A 13118-nucleotide genomic window follows, 5' to 3' on the forward strand; every position below is an offset into this window, starting at 1 on the left:
GCTAATACCCTCAATTTAAATGATAAGGGACCGTGCATGAAGTGAGTTTGTTCCCCAAAGTTTTATGGCCCTTTAGCTATCAGACCCTGACTCAAAATAAGCCTTCAGAGTTCTTTGAATGTTATCTGTTGTTTGATCCTTACTGCCTGACAATGATTGATGCGCTTTCTATATATGCCCTGTATTCCTATGCAAATAAACCCAGTAAAAGCCCATTGAGGGAAAGGCTCCTGGCCCTTCTTTGAGGGATTGGCCACCTTTCCTCCCCAAGCAGATCATGTCTTGGTGGACTTATTCTCATCTGTGGCAGCCAAGGGGTGGGGGGCCTGCAGGAGGAGCCCCTCCACATAAATATATATTTATTACATATTAATCATACATCTATATTATATATAAGTATATATGAAATCAATCATTTATATAATAGAAAAAAACTTCCCTGAAACAATACACACCTTAAGTATATGCAGTATATGCTGACTTTTTTTATTTTATTGCTTTATTTTTAAAGTATTCTATTTATTACACACTAATGGGTTGCAATTTAATGTTTGGAAAGCATTGGTATATCAGCTGTAGGCAAAACGGTGTTCCTTAGTCTCAGGGAGGTCAGATTGGTTGGAATGGAGTGAGCTGAAGGACTGCAAAGGAAGTCGCTAGAGAGAACTGCAAGGGAAGTGTGCTTGGTCCTCAAGGGGCGGCCAGGTTTCAGTTAGATAAAGGGGTGAAAGAAACACCTATCAGAGGAGGTTGAAGGATATAGGATTGTCTTAGTTTGTTCGGGCTGCTGTAATGCAGTACCATAGACTGGGTGTCATATAAACAATGAACAGTTAATTCTCACAGTTCTAAGAAGTCTAAGATCAAGGTGCTGACAGATTCAGTGTCTGATGAGAACCTGCTTTCTTCTCACTGTGTCCTCACATGGTGGAAGGGGTGAGGGAGCTCTCGAATCTCTTTTACTGAGGGCACTAATCCCATTCCCGAGGGTTTTGCCTTCAAGATTCAATTACCTCCTGAAGGTCCCACTTCCAAATACCATCACTTGGAGGATTAAGTTTCAACACATGAGAGAGGGGTGAGGGAACACAAACATTCAGTCTTTAGTGAGGGGATTGTGTTAATGACACACCCTGAGTTCCATAGGTCTCAGTGGAAGGAGTTAGAAGTTGTTTTGAGGGTTAGAGTTTGATTCTAATTAGGCAATGTAGAGGACTATAATAGAGTGAAAATCTTTATGATGAAGGATGATCTGGAGGCCAGGGATTCTTGTAGTGAGTGTTGTAAACGGAGATATAGGTCATGCTGGAATTAGTACTCTCAGGGGGAGGTGGATCATCAGTTCTAATCATAGCCTCCTTCTTGGGACTGGTCTCTCTGTCAGCTTGTCAGTAGTGAGGTCATGTGTAAAGGTCAGTTGGGCTTGAGTAGATGAGGTGTGTGTGGTAGAATGATCTCACTAGAAGTGTGCTGAGCTCTGTGGATCTTCTTTCAGTCCTGTTGTGGACTGAGTTAAGGCTACAGGGGCTATCTTTCCAAAAGTGCCAGAGCTCTGAGGGTCCCTGAAATCACAGTTGGCAATGTGTGGTGGTGGTGTCAAGGCTTAAGAAGTCCTGTGGCTTCCGCTTAACTCCTACTGTCCTTGATATTGAGAGTGAGGGAAGGAGAAACCTTTCAAGATGTTTCTCATAATAGTTTCTTGTGCACTCTTTAAGCAGGAACATTTTAATTAAAAGACCGCTGAATTAAATAGTGGGCACAAAGGTATGCTAGAAATAGCACTAAAGTAAGAACTAAAGGAGTTGGTTTTTTAGTTCTGTCTGTGCCTCTGGGTGATGGATCAGAGCTTTATTTAACCTCACCCATCAAATTGGTATTAATGTTATTCTTCTTTTCCTGAAAAGCAGCTGTGAGGGCTAAATTAAGTAAAAATGTGGACATATGGTGTAAAACTTGTGAGGCACTATTCAAAGGCAAACTGTTGGCAGTGGGCATTGCTTGGCAGAAATAATTTGGATCAGTGCAAATAGTGGACCAAGCACACGCAGCTGCCTATGACAGCTGGTGTTGTAATCAGGGAAAGACCAGATGTTTTATAAGATTTAAAGATTTTTTTGATGGTGGAACACAACTCAAAGACAGACCGATGAAAGGCAGACCTCTCTTTTTACTTACAGCTCTAAGCCAGAGAAAGCTGTCAAGCAGGGACAAGCAGAGAGTTGCACCCAAGGACAGGGTAGCAGTACAGCTGGGACTGCAGGAGGCACTTAGGTATGGCCAGCAGAATGGAGTTAGCTAGAATGAAGTCAGCTAGGTTTCACAGGCTTCCTGAAAGTTGGGTATTTTAAGTAATTCTGCAGGTCTAAGGAAGAAGAGGCTGTCCCTGGGTGTAGGTATCTGGGGCCTCTTGCAATGGGGTATGTGTACATTGTAACCCAGGAGTGTTAGAACCTGATAAAGAAAGTAGCCAGGCTGTGGGGTTGACATATTGCCAGTGAAGGGGAATTGAGAGTTTTAGTCATGACATCAAGACTGGGTCAAAACAGCACTTGTGAAATATCATGTTACATTAGGACAGCCTGGAAGTGGTGTAATCTCAAACTGTCATTTTTCTTATAAGCAGTATAACATTTAGAAAAAATTTCATGGACAAATGGAAGAATTTTATTTTTTTACTGTTTTTTAAATATAGTTTATTGATCATGCTATTACAGTTGTCCTGATTTCCCCCCTTTGCCCCCCTCTATCCAGTACCCCTCATTCCCTCTAGCAATCCACCCCTTAGTTTATGTCCATGGGTCATGCATATAAATTCTGTATAAAAATATATTCTATTGATTATGCTATTACAGTAGTCCTTATTTTCCCCCTTTTGCTCCCTTCCACCCAGCCCCCCACTTCTTTAGTCAAACCTCCCACTGTTGTTGATGTCCATGGATCAAGAATATAAATTCTTAGGCTACCCCATTTCATATACTGTACTTTATATGCCCATGTCTATTCTGTAACTACCTATTTGTACTTTCTAATCCCCTCACCACTTCACCTATTTCCCCACACACCCATCCCATCTGGCAGCCATCAAAACACTCTCTGTATCCATGATTCTGTCTCTGTTCTTGTTTGCTTAGTTTGTTTTTTAGATTCAAGTTAGTTTAGATTTTAGTTCATTTTGTTGATAGGTATGTATTTTTTGCCATTTTATTGTTTATAGTTTTGATCTTCTTTTTCTTAAATAGGTTCCTTTAACATTTCATATAATAATGGTTTGATGGTGATGAACTCCTTTAGTTTTTTTTCTTATCTGGGAAGCTCTTTATCTGCCCTTCAATTCTAAATGATAGCTTTGTTGGGTAGAGCAATTTCAGCTGTAGGTCCCTGCTTTTCATGACTTTGAATATTTCTTGCCAGTCCCTTCTGGCCTGCAGAGTTTCTTTTGAGGAATCAGCTGATGATTTTATGGGAACTCCTTTGTAAGTGACTATCTGCTTTTCTCATGCTGCTTTTAAGATTAAGGAAGAGCAAGAAATTGAAAACTTATTTGAAAAAATAATGAAGAAAACTTCCAATCTGGTGAAGGAAATATAGAAATAAAAATTTTTAAAAGAGCCCTGGCTGGTGTAGCTCAGTGGATTGAGCGTGGGCCTGCGAACCACACAATCGTGGTTCAATTCCCAGTCAGGGCACATGCCTGGGTTGCAGGCCAGTTCCCGGTTCCTGGCAGGGGACGCATGAGAGGCAACCATACATTGATATTTCTCTCTCTCTCTCTCCCTCCCTTCTCCTCTAAGATAAATAAACAAAATATTTAAAAAAAAACAAATTAAAAAATACCCAGATTTAAAAAAAATTTTAAAAAGAATATATGAAGAAAAACCACAAAGTGAGAGAAAGTATTTATAAAACAGACTTGACAATGACTGATACCAAGATATATAAAAACTCATACTACTTATCTTTTGGTTTTATTTTTAATTTTTTTAATTTAATCTTTACTGTAATTTTTCCCATTAGTATCTAAGTCCCTTTATACCCCTCTCCCCCCAGCAATCCCCACACTGTTGTCCATCTATGAGTTCTTTTTCCTTTTAGCTCCATCCCTCTACTCCCTACCCTCCCCTCTTAGCTGTCAGCCTGCTCTCCCTCTATGAGTCTCCCTCTGTTTTGCTTATTATTTCAGTTTGTTCATTAGATTCCACATATGAGTGAAATCATATGGTATTTGTCTTTCTCTGAGTGGCTCATTTCACTTAGCATAATGTTCTTCAGGTCTATGCTGTCACAAAGGATAAAACTTGCTTCTTCTTTTTTTACAATTGAGTAGTATTCCATTCTGTAAGTGCCCCATAGTTGTTTTATCCACTCATCTATTGATGGGCGCTTGGGCTGCTTCCATATCATGGTGGTCATAAATAATGCTGTAATGAACACAGGGGTACTTATATTCTTTTGAATTAGTGTTTTGGGTTCCTTCAGATATATTCCCAGAAGTGGGATCACCAGAACAAAAGGCAGATTCATATTCATTTTTTTTAAGTATCTCCATACCGCTTCCCACAGTGGCTGCACCAGTCTGCATTTCCACCAGCAGTGCACTGGGGCTCCCATTTCTCCACATCCTCGCCAGCACTTGTTTGTTGATTTATTGATGATAGCCATTCTGACAGGTGTGAGATGGTATCTCATTGTGGTTTTAATTTTTATTTCTCTAATGATTAGTGATATTGAGCATCTTTTCATATATATGTCCTCTTTGGAGAAGTGTTTGTTCAGGTCCTTTTCTCGTGTTCTAATTAAGTTGGGGGTTTTTTTTTGGTGTTGAGTTTTGTTAAGTACTTTATAAATTTTGGATGTATCAGATATATTGGTGAATATGTTCTCTTATTTTGTGGGTTGTCTTTTTATTTTGTTGATTATTTCCTTTGCTGTACAAAAACTTTTTAGCTCGATGTAGTACTATTTGTTTATTTTTCTTTCTTGTTTTCCTTGCCTGGGGAGATGTATACAATAAAATATTGCTAGAAGCAATGTCTGAGATTTCACTGCCTATGTTTTCTTCTAAGAATTTTATGGTTTTGGGTCTAACATTTAAGTCTTTAATCAACTTTGAATTTATTCTTATGTATGATATAAGAAGGTCTATGTTTCATTTTTCTATACATATCTGTCCAATTTTCCCAACACCATTTATTGAATAACTGTTTTTAGCCCATTGTATGTGCTTGTATCCTCTGTCAAATTAATATGGACAGAATCTGTCAATATTAATAATAATTAATATCATAATAAGGTATTAATATTGTAATATTATATTAATATAATAAATAATATTATTAATATTATAATATTAATAATATAGAGGAAGCAAGGTGTGGGTTTATTTCTGGGCTCTCTATTAGGTTCCATGGATCTATGTGTCTATTTTTATGCCAGTACCATGCTGTTTTGATTACCATGTCCTTATAGTATAATTTGCTATTAGATAGTTTGAGTCCTTCAGCCTTGTTCTTCTCTCTCAGGATCAGTGTTGCTTCATGGGGCCTTTTGTGGTTCCATATTGATTTTTGAAATATTTGTTCTACTTCTGTGAAATAAGTCATTGGAATTTTGATAGGAATAGCATTGAATCTATAGACTGCTTGGGGTAGTATGGACATTGAAGCAATTGTGAATGGGACTGTTTTCTTAATTTCCCTTTTTGTTTGTTATTGGCATATAAAAATGCAACTGACTTCTGGACATTAATTTTGTATCCTGCTACTTTGTTGAATTCATTGATCAGTTCTAGTATTTTCTTGGTGGAATCTTTGTGGTTCTCTATGTACAGTATCAAGTCATCTGCAAATAAAGACAGTTTCTCTTCTTCCTTTCTAATTTGGATGCTCCTTATTTCTTCTTCTTGTCTGATTGCTGTGGCCAGGACTTCCAGTACTATGTTGAATAAGACAGGTGAAAGCAGACATTCCTGTCTTGTTCCCCATCATAAGGGCAACACTTGTAGTTTTTGCCCGTTGAGTCTCATACTACTCATTTTAAAATATTCAATTTAAAAATCAGCAAAAGTCTTGAACAAATACTTTATAAAAGAAAAGTATGAGTGACTACTAAATGTTTGAAATAGTATTCAAGATCATTAGTTATCAGGGAAATGCCAACTAAAATGACATGGATATTTCACACTAGACATTCACAAAAATGGAAAAAACTTTAAAAGGCCGACCAGATCAAATGTTAGTGGGATATAGAGTGGCCAGAATTTGCAAACACTGAGGTTGGTGGAACTATAGAATGATATGACCCCTTTGGAGAAATATCTGGCAGTTTCTTATAAAACTTATACACACTTATGACCAACCCCAAAATTTCAATACCAGATATTCCCCAAAAGAAATGAAAATAAGTATGCATAAAAAGGCTTTTATAAGGATGTTCATTGTAGCTTCATTCATAATAGTGCCAAACTGGAAGTAGCCTGATAGAATAGATAAAAAAATGGAGACACATTCATGCAATGATATATTAATAATAAATGAGACAAATTACTGATACATGGCACAACACAAATGAATCTCAAAAACATGATGAATTCTCAGTTAATATCTCAATTTGACCACTGTCAAGTTCAACTGGTCTACCCAACTGTGGAGCATCATCCAGACAGAAATGTCTGGCATGAAACCTGACAAACCACTTTTGAAACATTCAGTCAGCCACAGCACCCTCTCCACACACTGCACAAATCTTTTTCTGTTTCAGTTGTGTTTTTACCTTTCTCAAAATAACAAAGCATAATATGCTAAAAATGTTATGTATTTTCTTCCATCTTCCAAATTAAAATGGCTACACAAGAATTCACCAATTTTGATGTTTTTTTAATGCATGCTGTTATGACAGCTGTCACAACACAATCTAACAAAATTGTTTTGAGTAAAGTTAAAGACAACTAAGCACTACTAGAGCTATCAACAGGAAAAAAGCAAATGAACTTTTTGGTCAACCCAAATAGTTTGCTTGGGTAGTGGTAATGTTCTGTATCTGAATAGGCATTTGAGTTACATAGCAATTTACGTTCATCAACAGTATAAAAATGATACTGTTAGGATTTAAGCATGTAAATTTTACCACAAAAATGAAGGTGAAGATGCTATTGTTAAATTTTGAACTCTAGTTAATGATATGCATGATGAAGTGTTTAGGGTGAAGTGTACTGATGTCTGTAACTTTTTTGAAATGCATTTAAAAAGGTAACTGGTGAATGGATGGACAGGTAGTTGATAAGGCACACATACTAAATGTTAATAGTAAAATAGATGTGACTATATGGATATTCACTGCAGAATTCTTTCAACTTTGCTATATGCTTGAAATTAAATCAATGCTGAAAAACATTGAACAAATATTAGAATATTATAAGTAACAAAATATCAGTGAAGTTTAATACATTAAATGAATAATAGGAAAAAGTTACAAATTACTAAAACTGATTCATGAACAAATGTCAAACCCAATATACCACTAATCATTAAAGGAATAAAATTGGCAATCAAAATTTTTCCTCCACATCAACAAAAACACAAGAAGTCCTCAAAATTTTAGAAATGAGTTTTATAAAATCTTCAAGGAAATGATAACCCCTTTTTAATGAAAATATTTTGAGGATATACAAGGATGAAAAAAAGTGTACTGTTGATGCCAGGATCAGATGTCCAAAACAGGCAAATCTATCTATATGAGCAAAAAACAAGCTAGTGGTTGTGTGGGGGAGGGTTTGGAGTGCGATGACGCACAGCTATGAGATGAAGTGTTTTGAGACCAAGTTGTGGTGATGGTCACACAACTCTGTGAATATGCTGGAGACCACAGCACTGGACAGATTGAATAGGTGAACTTTGTGGTGTGTGAAACATAATTTCATTAAGGCTGTTAAAAAGAAAAGATCAGATGAATGCAAGAAAAATTATACTATCTCACTTATAAACATAAATAGGAAACTCTTAAGTTAAAAACTGATGAAAGTTAATTTTGTTTTCACTGCTCCATCTAGGTGGGGTGATTTCAGGAATGTAACAACTGTTCAACAGCAGAACACCTACTGATACAATCGATGATTTAAAAAATCAAATAATAAAAGTTGCATGACTATTTCAATAAATTATTTTTTATTCAACAGGTATTTGTTGCATACTTATTATGTGACAGACATGCTCTGGTACTCAACTGAAATAGAAAATATATTTGACAAAATTTGACCCCAATTCTTAGAAAAATATGGTTAGAAGGGAATTCATTTACTAACTCAAAGGTATTGATCAAAACCAGAACAAATACCATCCTTAATGCTCAAACATGAGAAGCTTTTCTCATTAGAATATAAAAGATGTTTGTACTGGGGGTCCTGGCCACTAAATCCACTTTAATTTATGAAATATATTTTAAAACTTCATAAAAAATAAGTTATTGCCTTTTATTTAAGATGAAATAACCAAAACAATGTAAAAATTCCCTACTGTCTATAAACAAGCCGCTAGAACCCGGAAGGTAGTTCAGCAAAGCTGGCAGATACAGGATCAGCACACGCAGGGCCACAGCGTTCCCACATAATAAATGCAATCAAATTTTTAACTTGATATAGAAACAAAAACTGGAACAAATCTGGTGTACATCTCACAGAAGCTGTGTATGACCTTCATCAAAATAAATTTCACCAGTGACAACAGGAGAACAGCCTCCAGGCATGAAGATCTTGTTAAACCCTTGCGTAAGCACCGCCTTGCCCAGCCATGGCCACGCTCTGCGGCCATGGACCAGAACCAGCCCCTCGAAGAAGAAAGATAAGTGCATTCGCATGGGAGACTATTCTACTCACACAGTGACTTCAGACTGCTTTGGCAGCGAGATCCCCTTGGTGGGACTCCAACCTAGATATACTCTCATTTCTTTGCCCATAATTTACACATTGATAATTTACTTATTGTACAACAAGCATGTTTGAAACTATTTTAATTTTCTTAAAAATGTAGCAAAGTCATGAAAAAATGTCTTTGATCTCTTTGAGTTTATATTCTCTGCTGCTGGATGATGACAGCTGACAGTTTGTAAATAAGCAGAAACCAAAAGGTAATTGCAAAAAGAAATAATTAACTTAAAAAAATTTTATCATTGTTCAAGTACAGTTGTCTCCATTTTCTCACCACCCTTTCCCTCACCCTACCCCACCTACCACCCTCAATCCTTGCCCGCTTTGACTTTGTCCGTGGGTCCTCTATACATGTCCCTTGATGACCCTTCCCCTTCTTTCTCCTGTTATCCCCCTCCCCACTCTGGTTATTGTTACTTTGTTCTTTATTTACATGTCTCTGGTTATATTTTGCTTGCTTGTTTGTTTTGTTGATTAGGTTCCACTTATATGTGAGATCATATGGTATTTGTCTTTCACCGCTGGGCTTTTTTCACTTAGCATAATGCTTTCCAGTTCCATCCATGCTGTTGCAGAGGGTAGGAGCTCCTTCTTTCTCTCTGCTGCATAGCGTTCCATTCTGTAAATGTACCATAGTAAATCAGTCATTTACTGATTTTTGACCATGATAACTTTAATCCATACATCTCTCTCCAAAATCTCTTTCCACTAATTCTCCAATCATGTTTAATGGTCTAAGGGACCTTTGCTGAAAGTCTGTTGGTTTCTTTCTGGAGTTGCCACAGGACCTGTGCAGCATTTGCTCTGCTATTGATGCTCTCACGTTCTGCCGTTTCTGCAGTACCACTGGGCTGCTTGTCTAGCGGTGTGCATGAGCTAGGGAGTGTTCTCTTGTCATGGGGCCCCTCACAGCTGGGGATTCTTGGCCATTAGGTAAGTGGTTTGAAGCAGGATAAACAAATGCATTATTTGTGGTCTCTGACATGCATCGGTCCAACAAATGATTCCAAATATCCCCATTGTCCTTGGATGTCTCTACCTGCAATTCCATGGTGGCACCAACATATGTCTTTTAGGTCTTTTCCTTGTAAATGACAGAATCTAATTTTGACTTACTTAAGCAAAGTAAATTAAGACAACAAAAGTAATAAAAAAGGAAATTTATGAACTGGGTCAAGCATAGCCCACAACATCAAGGGGAGAGTCAGTTTGTCAAGGTGGTAAAGAAAATAGACTTAGGTAGGGGTAAGTCTGTTCCATTTGGATCTAATTTCCATCCCCACCAGTTACTTCTCTGAGTCAGTTCTTCTTAAAATAAGAATAACTAAAGAATTTACCTAAAACACTTGTGATATTTAAATAGGATAATGTATGTAAAGTGCTGGGCTCAGTCCCTGATGTGATGCAAATATCTACTCATGCATTCTTATCAGAATTCATGTTTATAAATCTGCCTTGAAAAGACAGAATCTGGGATAATGCTGGCGATGTTATAAGCAGGGCCACGGGGATAGGCTGTCAGTACTGCAAAGACCTCTGTGTCTCTGAATCACTCCTCACGACTGAAACTCCTTACAGAGTGGCCTGACATTGACCATGGACCCATTCCTGTTCCAGCCACTGTGCCAGGAAGAATGGATGAATAGAGAGCAGGAGAGGGGGAGGGCTTGGAGACACCATGATTAACAGTCTCTACGGAACCATATAGAGCAAGTAGAGTTTAGTTGTTAGAAGGATGGTAAAGATAGACTGAGGGTAATAATAATTTCTACCATACTGTGTGTAATAAATTAAATATTTTTATAAGAAAAAATGCTATACAAGAAAGAGGTTCATCCACCCACCTTCCTCAGACTAGGACTGAACTGGTATCATTCCAAGAAAATTAACTCCACCTCTACTTAAGTATTTTTAGGAAAGTGCTAAGGCCCTGGACACGAGGCTCAGTAAGTTGGAGCCATCATCCTGTACACCACAAGGTTTCAAGTCCAATCTCTGGTTCGGGAGAGTACAGGAAGTAACCTATTGATGCCTCAAGTGAGGGAAAGAAAGAGAGAGAGAGAGAGAGAAAGAAAGAGAGAAAGAGAGAAGAGAGAAAGGAAGGAAGGAAGGAAGGGAGAAAGAGAGAAGGAGAGAAGAGAGAGAGAACGAAGAGAGAAAAGAGAAAGGAAGAGAGAGAGAAGGAAGGAAGGAGAGAGGGAAGGAGGGAGGGGAAGGAAGGGAGAAAGGAAGGAAGGGAGAGAGAAAGGAAAGAAAGAAAGAAAGAGGAAGAGAGAGAAAGAAAGAAAAGAAAAAAAATCTGTAAGGTGTCTTGCAGATCCTCACATTAGAGAATTCTCAATATGCAGGCACACTGTTCATTGCCATTCTACCCAGGTTCCTCATCATTCTGATGCCAGAGTCTATTATTTGAAACACTAGGAACATTTTCTCAACATCCTTTTCAGAGCTGCCTTCACCTCCTTGTTCTTCAGGCTGTAGATGAGAGGATTCAGCATGGGGATAATCACACTGTACTGCAAGGAGAAGATTAACTCTTGAGTGGAGTCTGAACTTGGCATGAGATAGCGGAGAAATCCTGAGCCATAAAAGAAGACCACTGCCATGAGGTGGGAGGAGCAGGTGGAGAAGGCCTTGCCTCTACCTGTGGTAGAGCTGATGCTCAGGATGGTGGACAAAATCCGAACATAGGAGAAAACTATCAGGAGAAAATTTCCGAAGAAATGCAGGATGCTAGAGCAGAGCAGGGCAATAAAGCTTGCTGTCACATCAGAGCAGGCCAAAGGGTAGAGAGAGGACAACTCGCAGCAGAAGTGGTGGATATTGTGAGCCTCACAGAAGTCTAAACTGAGAGCTACAATAATATTGGTGAGAGCATCCAGAAAAGCCAAGCCCCACGAGCCCCAAGCCAGCCCCACACACCGCTGTCTGTTCATCACCTGGCCATAGAGCAGCGGAGATCTAATGGCAACGTAGCGGTCATAGGCCATGACAGCGAGCAGGCAGGATTCAGTGCCCCCCGTGGCAAACACAAAGAACACCTGAGCCAGGCAGCCCTCCACTGAGATAGTTTTCTCCTCGGACAGGAGGTTCTCCAACAGCTTGGGCACGGTGACAGAGGAGTGGCAGAGATCCAGGAAGGACAGATGTCCCAGGAAAAAGTACATGGGCAGGTGAAGATGTGAATCAACCCTGATCAGCAGCAGCAGCAGCAAGTTCCCCATCAGGGTCAGGAGGTAAATACCAAGAAAGAGCACAAAGAGCAGAGCTTGGATCTGGGGGTCAGAAGATAGTCCCAAGAGAATGAACTCAGAGAAAACACTGTGGTTCCTCATTGCCTTTAATATGGTCCTTGGAATGTCAGAAGTAAATTGGGAGAAGCCTCTTCTTTTTTTTTTTAAGATTTTATTTATTTATTTTTAGAGAGAGGGAGAGAAACATTGGTGTGACAGAGAATCATTGATCAGCTGCCTCTCATAGATGTTCCTTCCGGGGACAGAACCCACAACCCAGGTCTGTGCCCTGACCTATGACCTTTCACTTTACAGGACAATGCCCAACCAACTGAGCCACACAGATCAGGGCTGAAGCCTCTTCTTATGTCTAATATTCCAGTGTTCTAACCTTCTTCTCCACTCACAAAGTTTCTTGCCCACTCAAAAATGTATGTTCTGAAGTGGTAAGTCTCTAGATTTCCTAAAACCTGTAATTATGCTTTCTACAGAATTGCCACCTTATATCAATTCCCTGTCCATCTTTATTGTTCTTGCTTTAATTTCTTAGAGTTAATTTGTTTTTGTTTCATTATTTTAAATCTGCTGAATGATTTTATAAACTATTCATAATAATCCGGTAGAAAGACAGAAATTCCAGGAGGCATAAGATAAAATTGCAGAAATGGTGTCTCTGAGAGCAGTGGGTTTTCAGAGCAGAAGCAAAGCACGGGTGGCCTTCGGGGAGAGTGTGTTTACTCCATCCGTCCAACATGCATGAAGCCAGTAGATTTGGTGGAGAAAGGAAGCACTTCTCATCCAACAGCTTTTGTTTTTCACTGCATGTTTAAATGAGATCATGAGTGGACAGTGACTAGAGGTCATGGCTGGACTGCCTCACCAAGCGAGCAGAAAGGAGTGAATTAAAGAATGGGCAGCATAGAGATATCCCAGACACAATGTAGTTTATCACCAGCAACAGCGGACCG

General features: G+C 38.7%; 1 protein-coding gene across 1 annotated transcript; it reads right to left on the reverse strand.

Moving 5' to 3' along the window:
* Positions 1–11252: 11252 nt before the first annotated feature.
* On the reverse strand, positions 11253–12252 carry OR8S1 (olfactory receptor family 8 subfamily S member 1). The gene has a single exon (XM_037061065.1). It carries the CDS (start codon positions 12250–12252, stop codon positions 11335–11337), a length of 918 nt encoding a protein of 305 aa, XP_036916960.1. The 3' UTR covers positions 11253–11334.
* Positions 12253–13118: the final 866 nt, after the last annotated feature.

The sequence above is a fragment of the Sturnira hondurensis genome, unplaced genomic scaffold (assembly GCF_014824575.4).
Source record: "Sturnira hondurensis isolate 20B ecotype Veracruz unplaced genomic scaffold, ASM1482457v3 Scaffold0013190, whole genome shotgun sequence".
In the NCBI taxonomy this organism is placed as follows: Eukaryota; Metazoa; Chordata; class Mammalia; order Chiroptera; family Phyllostomidae; genus Sturnira; species Sturnira hondurensis.

Coding starts and splice junctions, on each gene's coding strand:
- OR8S1 (XM_037061065.1), bottom strand. CDS start 12,252: ATGAGGAACCACAGTGTTTTCTCTGAGTTCATTCTCTTGGGACTATCT.